Source organism: Lepisosteus platostomus, chromosome 26, assembly GCF_059453375.1.
Source record: "Lepisosteus platostomus isolate fLepPlt1 chromosome 26, fLepPlt1.hap1, whole genome shotgun sequence".
In the NCBI taxonomy this organism is placed as follows: Eukaryota; Metazoa; Chordata; class Actinopteri; order Semionotiformes; family Lepisosteidae; genus Lepisosteus; species Lepisosteus platostomus.
Window position 1 is genome coordinate 13,104,085 of NC_142636.1, and position 12,182 is coordinate 13,116,266.

The 12,182-nt window shown below is 39.3% G+C and overlaps 1 protein-coding gene across 2 annotated transcripts; it reads right to left on the minus strand.

Annotated features, from left to right (window-relative positions):
• Positions 1-1,659: 1,659 nt before the first annotated feature.
• LOC148640219 (uncharacterized) lies at positions 1,660-9,489 on the minus strand. Of its 2 annotated transcripts, none has more exons than XM_088621003.1 (8): positions 9,171-9,489; positions 8,273-8,320; positions 7,245-7,553; positions 6,856-6,885; positions 4,396-4,431; positions 3,486-3,527; positions 2,073-2,140; positions 1,660-1,758 (listed from the first exon to the last, which is right to left on the minus strand). In XM_088621003.1, the coding sequence occupies exons 1-8, from the start codon at positions 9,193-9,195 to the stop codon at positions 1,753-1,755; spliced, it is 564 nt and encodes a 187-aa protein (XP_088477129.1). In that variant the 5' UTR covers positions 9,196-9,489; the 3' UTR covers positions 1,660-1,752. The 2 variants fall into 2 exon arrangements, with proteins under 2 accessions (XP_088477129.1, XP_088477130.1); XM_088621004.1 differs by lacking the exons at positions 1,660-1,758; positions 2,073-2,140 and adding exons at positions 2,154-2,439; positions 2,754-2,821.
• Positions 9,490-12,182: the final 2,693 nt, after the last annotated feature.

Below are 12,182 nucleotides of genomic sequence, written 5' to 3' on the forward strand. Positions count from 1 at the left end.
CTCTGCAACTGTCGAAACTAACGCTGGAAACTAACGTCTACGATCAAGCATTTTGTTGCCAAAAAGCGCTACTTCTTGATCAGGGTCGCTGGAACTCAGGACCTGTCTCGATAAGCTGCTAAATGCGCAAAGTTGGACTCCCGGTGCACGAATGTCTCCAGACACACGCAGACCAGTCTCCGTGTCTTCGGTCGAACAAAACCCAAGCTAACAAGGAAAACATCAAACATCGTGACGCCGGCATTCAATCCTTGTGTGCAACTGCCCCCTATCAACAAAAACAAGATATTTCGTATTGTTTTATTAACAAACGAGAAACTACGATTAAAAGTGTCCAGACGGCAACCCTAATAATACAGATGAATTAAAATATACTTTTCACCATTCTTTTTTTAAATCACTCCACGACTTCGTGATTTTGCTACAGTCTCCATTGCTCACTTTTATTCAGTGACATCTTTCAATGTCTGCGACTGCAGTGAGTTCTGTCGTTATTTCAATGTGCTCAAAATTTCTGTAGAGGAAAAATATGCAATTGCTTCTTAGAAGCGGAATACCAATGTGATCTGTAACTGCGACATCCTGGGTGTCAATGTAATATGCATGTATTAATTAAAAAATGAAGCAGTATGCATCTACATACTGCGTGATGGGCTACAGGTCTCTGTCCTGTATAAAAGTCTCGCCGCTTGTTGTGGAGACTAGAAACTTGATTCCTGCAACTTTGACAACCAATCAGTTTCCCTCTTGTTTGCGTCACTGGGTCACGTGATCATGAATTCAGCACCATGACTGCGGACAGCGACCGCGTAGCAGACAGCGCGACTTGAGTGAACTGTGTAGAAACGTACAGTATAGTGAAGAAGGTGCTCTTCTTCAGGCTCACACCTGAAGAAGGCTTCGCAGCCGAAACGTTGTGTTTTCTCTCTTCTCTTTTCGGCACGGAATAAACCTTTTACTTGTTCCTTTGCAGCTGACGCAGCTACCCACCTGAACTACTTCAACGTACAGTATGGCATTACTTTAGCATGCCCATGACTTCTGACGCCTTGTTGAAAACATACGCGAATCTTTCACAACAGAATTATTATTAATTATAATTATAATCAAATGTTTCAAATACAGCAGGGATGGGTGTTACAGAGGTGTGTATGCATTCAAAATGCGAAGTCCTGGAAGATCAACTTCGAGAGGAAATTTGACATCCTGGTTCACGTTTACTAGATTTGTTATCAGACACCTAGTCTCTTAACATCTGATGTATTGCTTTTGAATGTTCTCAGAGAGAACATTTAGAAAAGCTGTTCCCCATTTATATAACTGGGTGGACTCAAGTAACTGAGAGAAAGGCATCTTGATTAAGATACAACTCAAACTCACAGCCCAGCAGTTGAGCCCACAGACTTACCCACATTCTACACTACCCTTAGTGTTATGAAGGGTCTTTTATTTTAACAGAAGCGGGTCCCCCTCTTTCTCCTGCAGAGTATTTGTGCCTCACTTACAGGGCTGAGTCCCGATTCTTTGTGCAGAAGAAGGCAGGGCTCTGAGCCTCACAGAATTTGCAAATACCTGTACATAACAGAGGTGGGCAGTGTGAGTTTGTCTTTAAAGTTTGCGGTTTGTGTCACAAAACAAAGATAATGGGAAGTACAAGTATTTAAGTTTTTTTTTATTTTTCACATTTTTAAGGTTTACAAAAGTAGTGAAAGTTAGCTTTTTTCCTGGAACAAATACTGTGTTGGCCAGCTTCTACGTCTACAAAAAGAGAACAGAAACAGGAAGGTATTCAATTCAATCGAATTCAATTACATTTAGTTCAATTTAAAGTGTATGCTGGTTTAGACCTTGGATAGTCATATGTCCAATCCTTTTAAGTAGAAATATATAACAAATACTTGTTCTAGAAGGAACTGTCTAGACTCTGCAGGGAGCTGAAAGTGTCTCTGAGTATTTCACCCTTTTCAGACAGTTTTTGTTTTAGAGACAATAATATTTCATAATACAATCATATCTTTGCAGTGCTGCTGAACACAACACAAAAATAACAAGAATAACAAACTCAAACATACATGCATCCTTTTACTCATCACTATTAGGAGAGACATCCCCACACAAGCACTCACTGCTGCCATAAGGCCTGACAAAGATAGAGAAAGGGGGTTAAAACATTTTTTGCACAACAATAAAAATTGGCTACCTCATTTTAAAGGTGCAATTGAGGTACAGAACTATGCAGTATCCAATTCAAATAAAAAAATGTTTATTTGAATTGTGTGGTGAGGTTAATCAGATATACATGTGAAAGGGTCCTTTTTAAAATGCCACCAGTCCAGCAAAAACGAATGAAACAGATAGCTTTCTCAATGTCTTCTGAAACTCATCTTGTAGCTTAAGGGTTTTTCCTGGAACAAATACTGTGTTGGCCAGCTTCTACGTCTACAAAAAGAGAACAGAAACAGGAAGGTATTCAATTCAATCGAATTCAATTACATTTAGTTCAATTTAAAGTGTATGCTGGTTTAGACCTTGGATAGTCATATGTCCAATCCTTTTAAGTAGAAATATATAACAAATACTTGTTCTAGAAGGAACTGTCTAGACTCTGCAGGGAGCTGAAAGTGTCTCTGAGTATTTCACCCTTTTCAGACAGTTTTTGTTTTAGAGACAATAATATTTCATAATACAATCATATCTTTGCAGTGCTGCTGAACACAACACAAAAATAACAAGAATAACAAACTCAAACATACATGCATCCTGTAACTCATCACTATTAGGAGAGACATCCCCACACAAGCACTCACTTCTGCCATAAGGCCTGACAAAGATAGAGAAAGAGGGTTAAAACATTTTTGCACAACAATAAAAATTGGCTACCTCATTTTAAAGCTGCAATTAAGGTACAGAACTATGCAGTATCCAATTCAAATAAAAAAATGTGTGGTGAGGTTAATCAGATATACATGTGAAAGGGTCCTTTTTTAAATGCCACCAGTCCAGCAAAAACTAATGAAACAGATAGCTTTCTCAATGTCTTCTGAAACTCATCTTGTAGCTTAAGGGTTTATTAGAATATTGCTGGAAATCAAGTCCACTGAGAGTTCCTGAGAAACCAAACAGGTTGGAAAACATTGAAATTGTATTCAGTTGAAACTGTAGACATATTGTATGGTACACATACATTTATTACACTTAAAGTATTTCACTTCCACAAACTTACCAAGGCGTACATTTTGGGCAATTTATGGTATAATAGAGACATAAAACATATGGTAGAATTCCTTTGATTGGTGTTTTTTGTTTGCTAGAGGTGTCACAGTTTTGCCATGGTATGAAGGAACCTTCGCAAAGAGATAATCATTTGCAAAGGCTGCATGTTAATTTTTGATGTTCTCAACGATCATTAATGTTTCTGGATTGACTTGATCCAAGATCAGATGCTTCTCCTCATCCAATAAATGGAAACCAGAGAGGATACTTACTGTAGGTGGGTCTGCTGGCAGAATTCACAGGCTTTTCGGAGGCTGGGTTTAAAACAGAAACGTTAACCCAAAAAACAATAAAATGAAAGTATTTGATAGGCACACTAGACTGTACCAACTGATACAAAAAACTGAATCACGTTGGGTCTTCATGTCTTCATGTTATTCATGCCTATACCTTGCAAATGAGGGTGATTGTTAAAAGCAGTATGAGCTTCACACACACTTGGACAATTAAGAGTTACTCTTGTAAGGATTAAGGTTATCCAAAAACCTGGATAAGCAGGTTAGTGTCTTCACTAAAAGACACTACTATATTTGCAGAAAAAAGGACAAGGGGTTTATTTTCACAAAAATAAACCAAGCAGTTCAGGAAAAAAAATCATCTCACAGGAAATCCTCCTAGCTCCAGGAAGCAACTGAACTTTCCTTACCCCTTAAACAGCTCACCCTCTCCCAGAAGGCCATTCTCCCTTAAAGGAGCCAGTCGCATTTACACAACATGCTCAAACAAAATGTCAACATATACTTATACAGACTAGAAATCTGTTTAAGCCTCTCGATTCACAATTCAAAATATACATGAAACTTTAAAGCAATGAAACCGACAAAGTAAAATATGAATTGGATCAGTTATATATGACCTACGAGTAACCTTCCCCCCCAAGGTCAGCAGCCATTTTACCCCTGCTGTTGTGGCACTGAAAACTCTGTTTATTGGCAGCCATCTTAGATTCTTCAGTCAGACTTCGAGACAGCCTCATATGTAACCCATACACACACTCAGAACAAGAAGATAGAGACAGGCTACTCCGCTGCAGTTAGAAAGACCCTACCTAGAGTGTTGTCACCCAAATGATATGTTAAAAGAGGAACACAATAAAAGAGTATACATGCACAAGACACTCACCTCCAGGGGTGACAGGAGGAGCTGTAGCTGAAGTACCTATGTAAAAAATACAAACAGGATGTTATGATACATTTCGAAGCATGAATGGACAACAGATCCGATCGGATTATTCCCAACCCTTGATGGCGCCGACAAATTCAACCCAGTCATGTTTTTGAAGATGATACCCTGACTTTCTTCAAGAAACAGTTGCTTGAGATCCACCAAAATTCGTTTCCCTCTGCCAAATGAGAAACATGTTCTTATAATCTAGAAATGCAAATGGAGTTCACCCTTTACAGTGCATTGCCAGACAGCAGTGACCTGGATAATTACTGTATGTAACCTGATCCATGCTGAGGATATGCGAGCTGCTCTCATTGCAACTGTATTTGTGAACATGGAGAACAATCCCCTTCACAGTAATGGTGTACAAGACTATTCTTTTAAGAAAACTACAATGATTTCTTGCATTTGTAAAGAGCTTATCTTTACACTACCCACCAAAAATCACCATTGTGTTTTTTAATATTATGATATTTTTTCCTTTATATAGCAACCTTCATCCCAAAGGATCCCAAAGTGATATGATCAAAGAAGAAGACTCAATCTGTCCACTGCCAAAGTGCAGTGCCCACAAGGGTGGGGTACAACCACCCTACTACACAGCAGATCAGGTGGAGAAGCAGGGAATTGCTTCACTAGTTGAACCAAGGGGCAAGGTTACGTTTAGCCCAAGCACTGGAGTTAACACTGTTGCTCCTGAGAGCAACCTCAAGGCATTCTTTAAAGACCAAGCAGTCAGGATCTTGAATTGATGATAAATGTGTCTTCAGAAGGATGGAACTTCCTACTGTACATCATAGAGTCTCCTGTCACCATGCTGGGACGCTGATGTGAAAATGATGGTGCAGAGGGAATGGTTGTCACGCACTGTACATCCAGAGGGCGGTCTTCTTCTGTCCTCTTCTTCCTATATCGACTATACCACCTGAGCCTGGGCTAACCTACGTGTTGCCCCTTTTACCGCTACGCATAGGCTCTCTACTGCTCACCTAGCCATTCCACGACATCCGTGACAATAGTGCCATCTACTGGCCCACCAGCAATAATTATATCATCAACCTGATTTTACTTCCTCATCTAAGCCAGGACACAACTAGTTTATGAGATCTCTCAAGATTAGGCTACAAAACGCCAACAGAGCTGTCCTATGGAATTAACTGAGTCCGAGTTATACTTAAGTGAGTAACTAGCACTGAATCGTCTTCTCAAATCACTTTTAAAATGCACCTACAATAATACAAAGAATACTAGACGTTTCATTTTAGTGCATGCATATTTTGTTTTAACTATGTCCCAAAACTGAACAGGTCCATACGAATTCACAAACACATTTACGAAGGATGGTGATTTAATTTAATTCTGATTTGCCTCTCAAATAACCAAGAAACCCAAAATAAAAAGGCAGTTCAAAAAGAACATCTGCAAAAATCGATTCAAGCACAAGTCTTCTAGAATTATGTGAAAACGTACAGGTGTTTTAATTTAGAGAGATGTCCCTTGTTTTTTTAACATAAGAATACAATGTAATCTAGTACAATACAATGTTAACGTAAGAATACAATGTTACGACAAAAAAAATGTTAGGAAAAAAATCCAAGTTTGCTGCTGTAAATATGGCTGAAAAGCCACAAGGTGGCGCTCTTTCCTCTGGAACAACACCTTTCTAATTCCAATATACCCCTGCGTGGTGACAGGTGGTACGGTCCTTTGAAACAGTGATTGCTTTTGACTGTTTGAGCATTAAAGTTACCTTTGCCTTGCAATGATGATAACCCGGTTTTCCTAGTTAAATTCCATTTCATGCTGCTTCTGGCTGGTCAACCTACAAACCCCCTTAATTTAACTGGTGAAGTAATGTCTCACTTCCCCAACTAACCTGCTGTGTGAAGAGGGCTGTTTTTGCAAAATGGCTGCTGTAAGTCACCCAGATGGGTCCCTGTGGTGAATCTACTTTTCTTTTCAGAGTAAAGTGCTTTAAGATCCCTTGGGGATGAAAAGTGAAACGCAAATACAGTAATAAGAAAATGATGCAATGCAGAACTTACTATGACTTAAGCTTTATTTCATGATTAATTTAGCTGCTGTTGCTTCTTTAATACAATAAGCTAACAGAATGGGGAGCCATTTCATAAAAATGTTAGTGACCTTAGTTTCATGTTGTTCTCAATATGGAATCAATCCTTTTTTTCCCCACTTTGCAGATAACTGACTCTCTTTGAATCCAGTTCCTATCGATTGACCTCTTCCTGATTATTTTCAGAAATTCACTGTTTAATGGTGTCCTCTGAAGCCTGCTGAGTTCCAGCTTGGAAGCTCCAGCAGGGTTAGACAACGATCCAGAAACCAAAGAAACCAGACAAAATCCAGTGCATCACTGCCAGGTACAGTACATGCTGTGACATCCCAGATAATTACCTTTTGCAATTCCAGTTCGGTCCTGGCATTCTGAAATAAAAAAAAAGCTTTAAACACACTGTAAAGTAGGCAAATGTTTCCAGACCCTCTCAAGATCTTATCTTCTTTATGCAAAATATTTTTACTGCAGGAAATAGCTTTCTTTCTGTTATTTTTGGCTGATTATTACAACTCCATTGTCTTCTGAAGGGTTATGGTTAGAGTTTTGGCTTTCCACTGGAGGTGATCATCGTATCGTCCTTCCTGAACTGAGAGCTCAGATGTCACAAGCCATACTGGCCCTGGATGATGGTGCTGGTCTCGCTAGTGATGACCAACTGCCTCCCAAACTGAATGGGAGGTGGGTTATCTGGGGGTTGCATCCGAGGAGACAGTCAGCAGATAATTACCTTCGATATCCAGTCTCTTGCTGTCTTTTCCATATTCGCTTTCAAGAGCAATTTCCATCTGGTTATAGTCCATTGTAGCTTGTGCGATTGTGAACTGCAAAAAAGTGTTGGTTTGGCACAGGAAGGTGCCAGGTCGCTCACACACAAACCTGGAATCCTTATTGATTGAGCAAGGTGGTATCTGACTGGGATGAGCCTGACAAAGTGCTTTGAAGGGGTAGTTCTTGTCATCAACCAGAGTCACTGGCACTGTCAGTTTCCCTGGAATGATGAAGTTCACTACTGCAGCCTTCCCTACACAAACTGTAACTGAAAAATAATAGACAAAGATCAGTTTTGCATTCAATGAGTCTAGACTTTGAAGTCGAGAACTGTAAGACTGCATGTACCACAATTACACTTTCTCAGCTTGATGGCAGTTAAAGAAACCCTGCTAACGCCGAGTACAACACGAAGTGGTGACTAAAATGTCCTAGCGAGTTATGCTTTTGGCCTTTCTTCATGAAATTCGGGTTCCGGGCTTCATTTATTATACGGGGGTTAATCTGGAACCCCCATGACAGGAAGTCTGGAGTATTCTGCCTTTCAGCTTCACAATCTGCAAGCTTCTGAACAGCCGTGTCTGACTCGAGAGAAGATCGCTGTTGCTCTTACTCTGCGTAATGTTCACAGTCCGTAAAATGAAGCTGGGTTTCTTAAAGCATTTAACATATAAAATTAGACAAAATCGATTTCCATTATAGCTTTGCAAAAGGGAAAAAAAGGTCATTTACGTTTCTTCTGGTTAAACTCACCATTTCTTTCATACTGTACCATCAACGGCCAAAAATAAAGTATACTGTCACTCCAGGTGTTAGGCGGCGTGCAAAACTTGCAATGAAATGTTTCTAAAGCTTTATTTCAAATATTGGCGAGTAGAGGATGATGGTTTATAATAATAATAATAATAATAATAATAATAATAATAATAATAATAATAATAATAATTCACTCATCGTAATGAAAATAAGAGTTAAAAGCCTACTCACCAGTCTCTGATTTTTTCACCAGTAGCAGAATTAACACTACCCGGTGTGCTGAAAAACAAAAATCGAGAAATAACCACAAACAATCGTTTAACCTAACACTTCTTTTAGTTTTCATATTTAAAATAGAGCTGTAATATCTTTCCATTGATTACATGTTTTGAAGGAAGGCATTACACCCAATTAAAATAATATTTTGTAAACAAAATTTATGTCAGAATGTAATCTTAATCCAACAATTCTATTTTCTATTTAAAGACGTGGGTATCACACCTTTTCTGTAAATTCCGATGATGATTTTGTTAAACCCAAAGAACGGGCAGCCATAAAGATATTCCTTATTACAGAGGAAGTTACAGTATATGTACTATTGGGGCTAAGGTTGTTGTTGATTTTCCATGGGTTTCTGATCGATAACTTGTTAATAGTAACAATTAGTAGTACATTGCGTGTGTAGTTGTTCATAGTGATCTCAAAGAAGATTAAGAACAGAAATAACCAACGAAAACTCTTTGGTTTATTCTCAATTTGCGGGTCATTATTATGTTAATTAAACGAGTGTTTGTGTATTAGTTAGATCACAAGAACGTTTAAAATCTGCAGACCCATTTTTATTTAAAAGGCTTAAAAAAAGGAATTAAAAAGTTAAAGGAATTCCATGACGATTTTATCTTCCCCTATGAGGAAAGATAGAGCAAGCAATAAACATTCGAACATACAAATATTTTTATTTTTGGTCGATTAAAACAACGAATTTATACTGTTAAGAACGAGTCTTTGCGTTGTTCAAATAATAAACCTGGCTATGGAATCTAAAACTGCGATTGCAACGTGCAAGCTGCGACAAAAATGGCTGTGCTCTCATTGTTGAGACAACCATTAATCTAAAAGAAGAACTTACCGTCAGAAATCGACATTTTCTTCATAACTCTTTAAGCCAAATGACACAATTAAACAAAAAGTTTCACCTTAATAGCTCCAAAAAGGCGGGAATATGACCAAAAAGCTACCGATGCTGCTAAAAAAAACAATTGGTGAGAGAGGTTTTTTTTTTCAGAACTCCGCCAGGAGGGGCTGGGCAGTAATAGAGAACTTTTTACTAGCGAATGGCAAGAGTGGAGTAACTGTTGCCACTTCACTCTATCCTTTGTAGCCTCATTCTCAACCTTGAAAATGTTTTTTTTTAAAGTGATTTCACAGGAACGCGTGACACTGCTGCCTCAGCATTTTGGTCTTGTTTTTGTGATTGAACGTGATCTCTCCTCCCCCCCTCCCCCCAACTAATGGAGTTGACCCCCCAAATTCCGCCCCAAAAACTCATCTCTAAGCCGCTTATGGCAGTTAAGGCTGGTCTACCCACATTCCCACGTGTGAAGGCGATTGGTGTGTGTATGTGTTCGGTGCATCATACAGTCCATCATATACATTATATAGCGAATAGGAAGCTCACTGTGTCCTACACGGATATTGCTCCGGTACTGATGTGAGTGGTCGAGTGCGTGGATTTGTAATTCAACTATTATTTTATCCTCGAAGACATCATGGTCTTCGCATTCAGTAAGAGACACGCGGCTTTAAAGTCCTGTCAGTTCAGAACTGAAGCTGGGTAAAAACGCATTGATATAGCTTGACGGGACATGACAAGCTGGGACTGACAAAAGAGGTTCTCTTTCCTCCAGCGCATCCTGTCAGGTCGTATACCGGCTGTCTCAAAGACGCAGCATTTCAAGTTTACCAGGAAGTACGATGTTATTGGTCCATCGCATCTCCAGGATTATGTTCATAGGCTGGTTGAGATTAACTGATCTTTTTTAAAAAATGGGCTCCTCGGCGCCAGCTTGCAAAAAAAAATCTATACGTTCGATCGTTTTCGATTAATGAAACAGGTGCAGCCCGTCCAGCATGACCTGCTGCAGAAGCTTCCAGCGTGTCTTTCGCCGAGCTCGATAGCTGTATTTTAAGGTGACTGTGTGTATTGGTGTGACCTGGGATTCAATGTCGGGGTTTCCCCCCCCCCGCTCACTCTGACTTTGAATACAGTTGCTGAGTGGCAAATGGAAATCTTTGGAAAGCAGATTTGACAAGGTAAGAGATGTTATACAGTACGGCCATTACATACTAATAATATTGTAATGCACTGTAATACGTATACAGTATATACTTGGCGGGCGCATGAAATCGCAGTTCACTAAATCTGAATGGGAGTCGTTTAATTATGAGTCTTACGGTCTTTCAATATTAGTCTATCATCTCGAAAATAAAGAATACGACTTGGTTTCAGGTCGAGGCTTTAGAACTTAGTCATTGATATGTGATCGACTACATCAATAACGTTTAGAGACATCTGATGCGATCCGGAGAGTGTTATAAAAATCTTCACCGTGACCTGTCTTCTCTGTTATCGGCTAAGGGGCGACCAGTCGTATTCAGTATTAGGAGACACGTTATTTTCAAGAAGAAGAAAATAAAACAGTACAATAACGCACATTTCTTGCACAACCTAACGTTCAAATCTGACAGCTTCCCTATCCAGTAGAAACGAAACTTAACTGTAGCTGACAAACCCACTGCGACTGTATTTATGCAGGCAGATGACTTGAGTCAATTCAGCTACTGTGGCTACAGTGCTGCTCAAGTCTGGGCATGCCTCGGTAGTGAATAACTGATGCAGAAAATATCAAGATTATAGCCCTCAGATTACAGACTAGTTATTTAGTTTCCAATTGTTAAGGTCTTTAATTTTCTTTTTAGTTAAACGATGTTTAACTATAGTTAACGAGAAAGGCCTATAAATGCACGGACACTTTATAAAAACAAAATGTGCATGTATTAAAGAACTTAAAGAAAACCCCCCAACGAAAAATCGCCGCTTCTGAAATTAAAACCGTTCAGAAGGGAGGATTTTAGAAAAGGACAGTACAGGGAGGACAAAACAGGAGTTCTCGAATTCATCCAGTTAATTCGAGTTGTAACATCGGATTTATTGATTCGGCTGTTTTTCGAAAAGTGGTACTTCGAAACCACCCAGAGACGCGTCTCTTTTTTTTCCCTCAGACCCAACAGACACAAATGGTAACTTTGTGGAAGAATATGTAAAAACAGAACCAAGATGTATTACTTTACACGAAGGTGTGCGGGAGTATGGAACTAACGTACCTAGAAATGGGGTTTAGGCTGATGGGCTGGCTGCTTTCAAGAAATGGGTGGATGTTTAAGTTTAACATTTCAGTTCAGCGTAAGAGCATATTTGTGACTCTTCGTGTTGTCGCTAAAGGACCTGTCTTGCGGAAACGGTGCGTTACACGGGGACATCTCATCTGGGATGCGGTAATTAAGCTGTTGTGAGATGAACATATTGCTTATAGTCCGGAAGGTCAAGTAAATATATTTGAACAAGAATAGGCCCCGCTCCAGACATATCTCAGTGGCACTAAGACAGAAATTTGTAAATATTCGGAGTTGTCTAAGACGCAGTGAAAGGAAATTAAAATATTTAGTCAGTAAAGGAAGGAAAAGAGATATATAAAGGAAATGAAAAGCTGGGGAAAAATATATTAAAGATGTCCTCTAATTTTAGGGGATGATAGAAGAGAAAAAAATAACTGGTTGGATTAGATTGTGAGATAAATCAAGAACGAATGTTCAAATGACACAGGTGGGCTGAATACCTTTTTTGTCCGTCCTAATGTTGCCATTCCTTTCTGTTATTTCACTTCTGCTTTTTCTGGTATACACAACATTTGTGCAGTAGGGGGTTTTCGGTAGAGACTGTGCTGGTTCTCCTGCGTGTTAGGGTTATTTTTCTGAAGGTACTCCGGTTTTCGGCTATTGATAACCCACGTTATCTACAATCACGCGTTACAAGACCTCGTTCGAGGTCTTCTAACGCGTGTCCGCCGTACACTCAGGTTAG

Bases quoted from the DNA above. Each gene is read 5' to 3' on its own strand.
- LOC148640219 (XM_088621003.1), bottom strand. From the start codon at position 9,195: ATGAAGAAAATGTCGATTTCTGACG. The intron at 8,321-9,170 runs GTAAGTTCTTCT...TTTGTTTTTCAG, and splicing joins GAAAATGTCGATTTCTGACG to CACACCGGGTAGTGTTAATT. The intron at 4,432-6,855 runs GTAATTATCTGG...TTTTTTACATAG, and splicing joins CCGAACTGGAATTGCAAAAG to GTACTTCAGCTACAGCTCCT.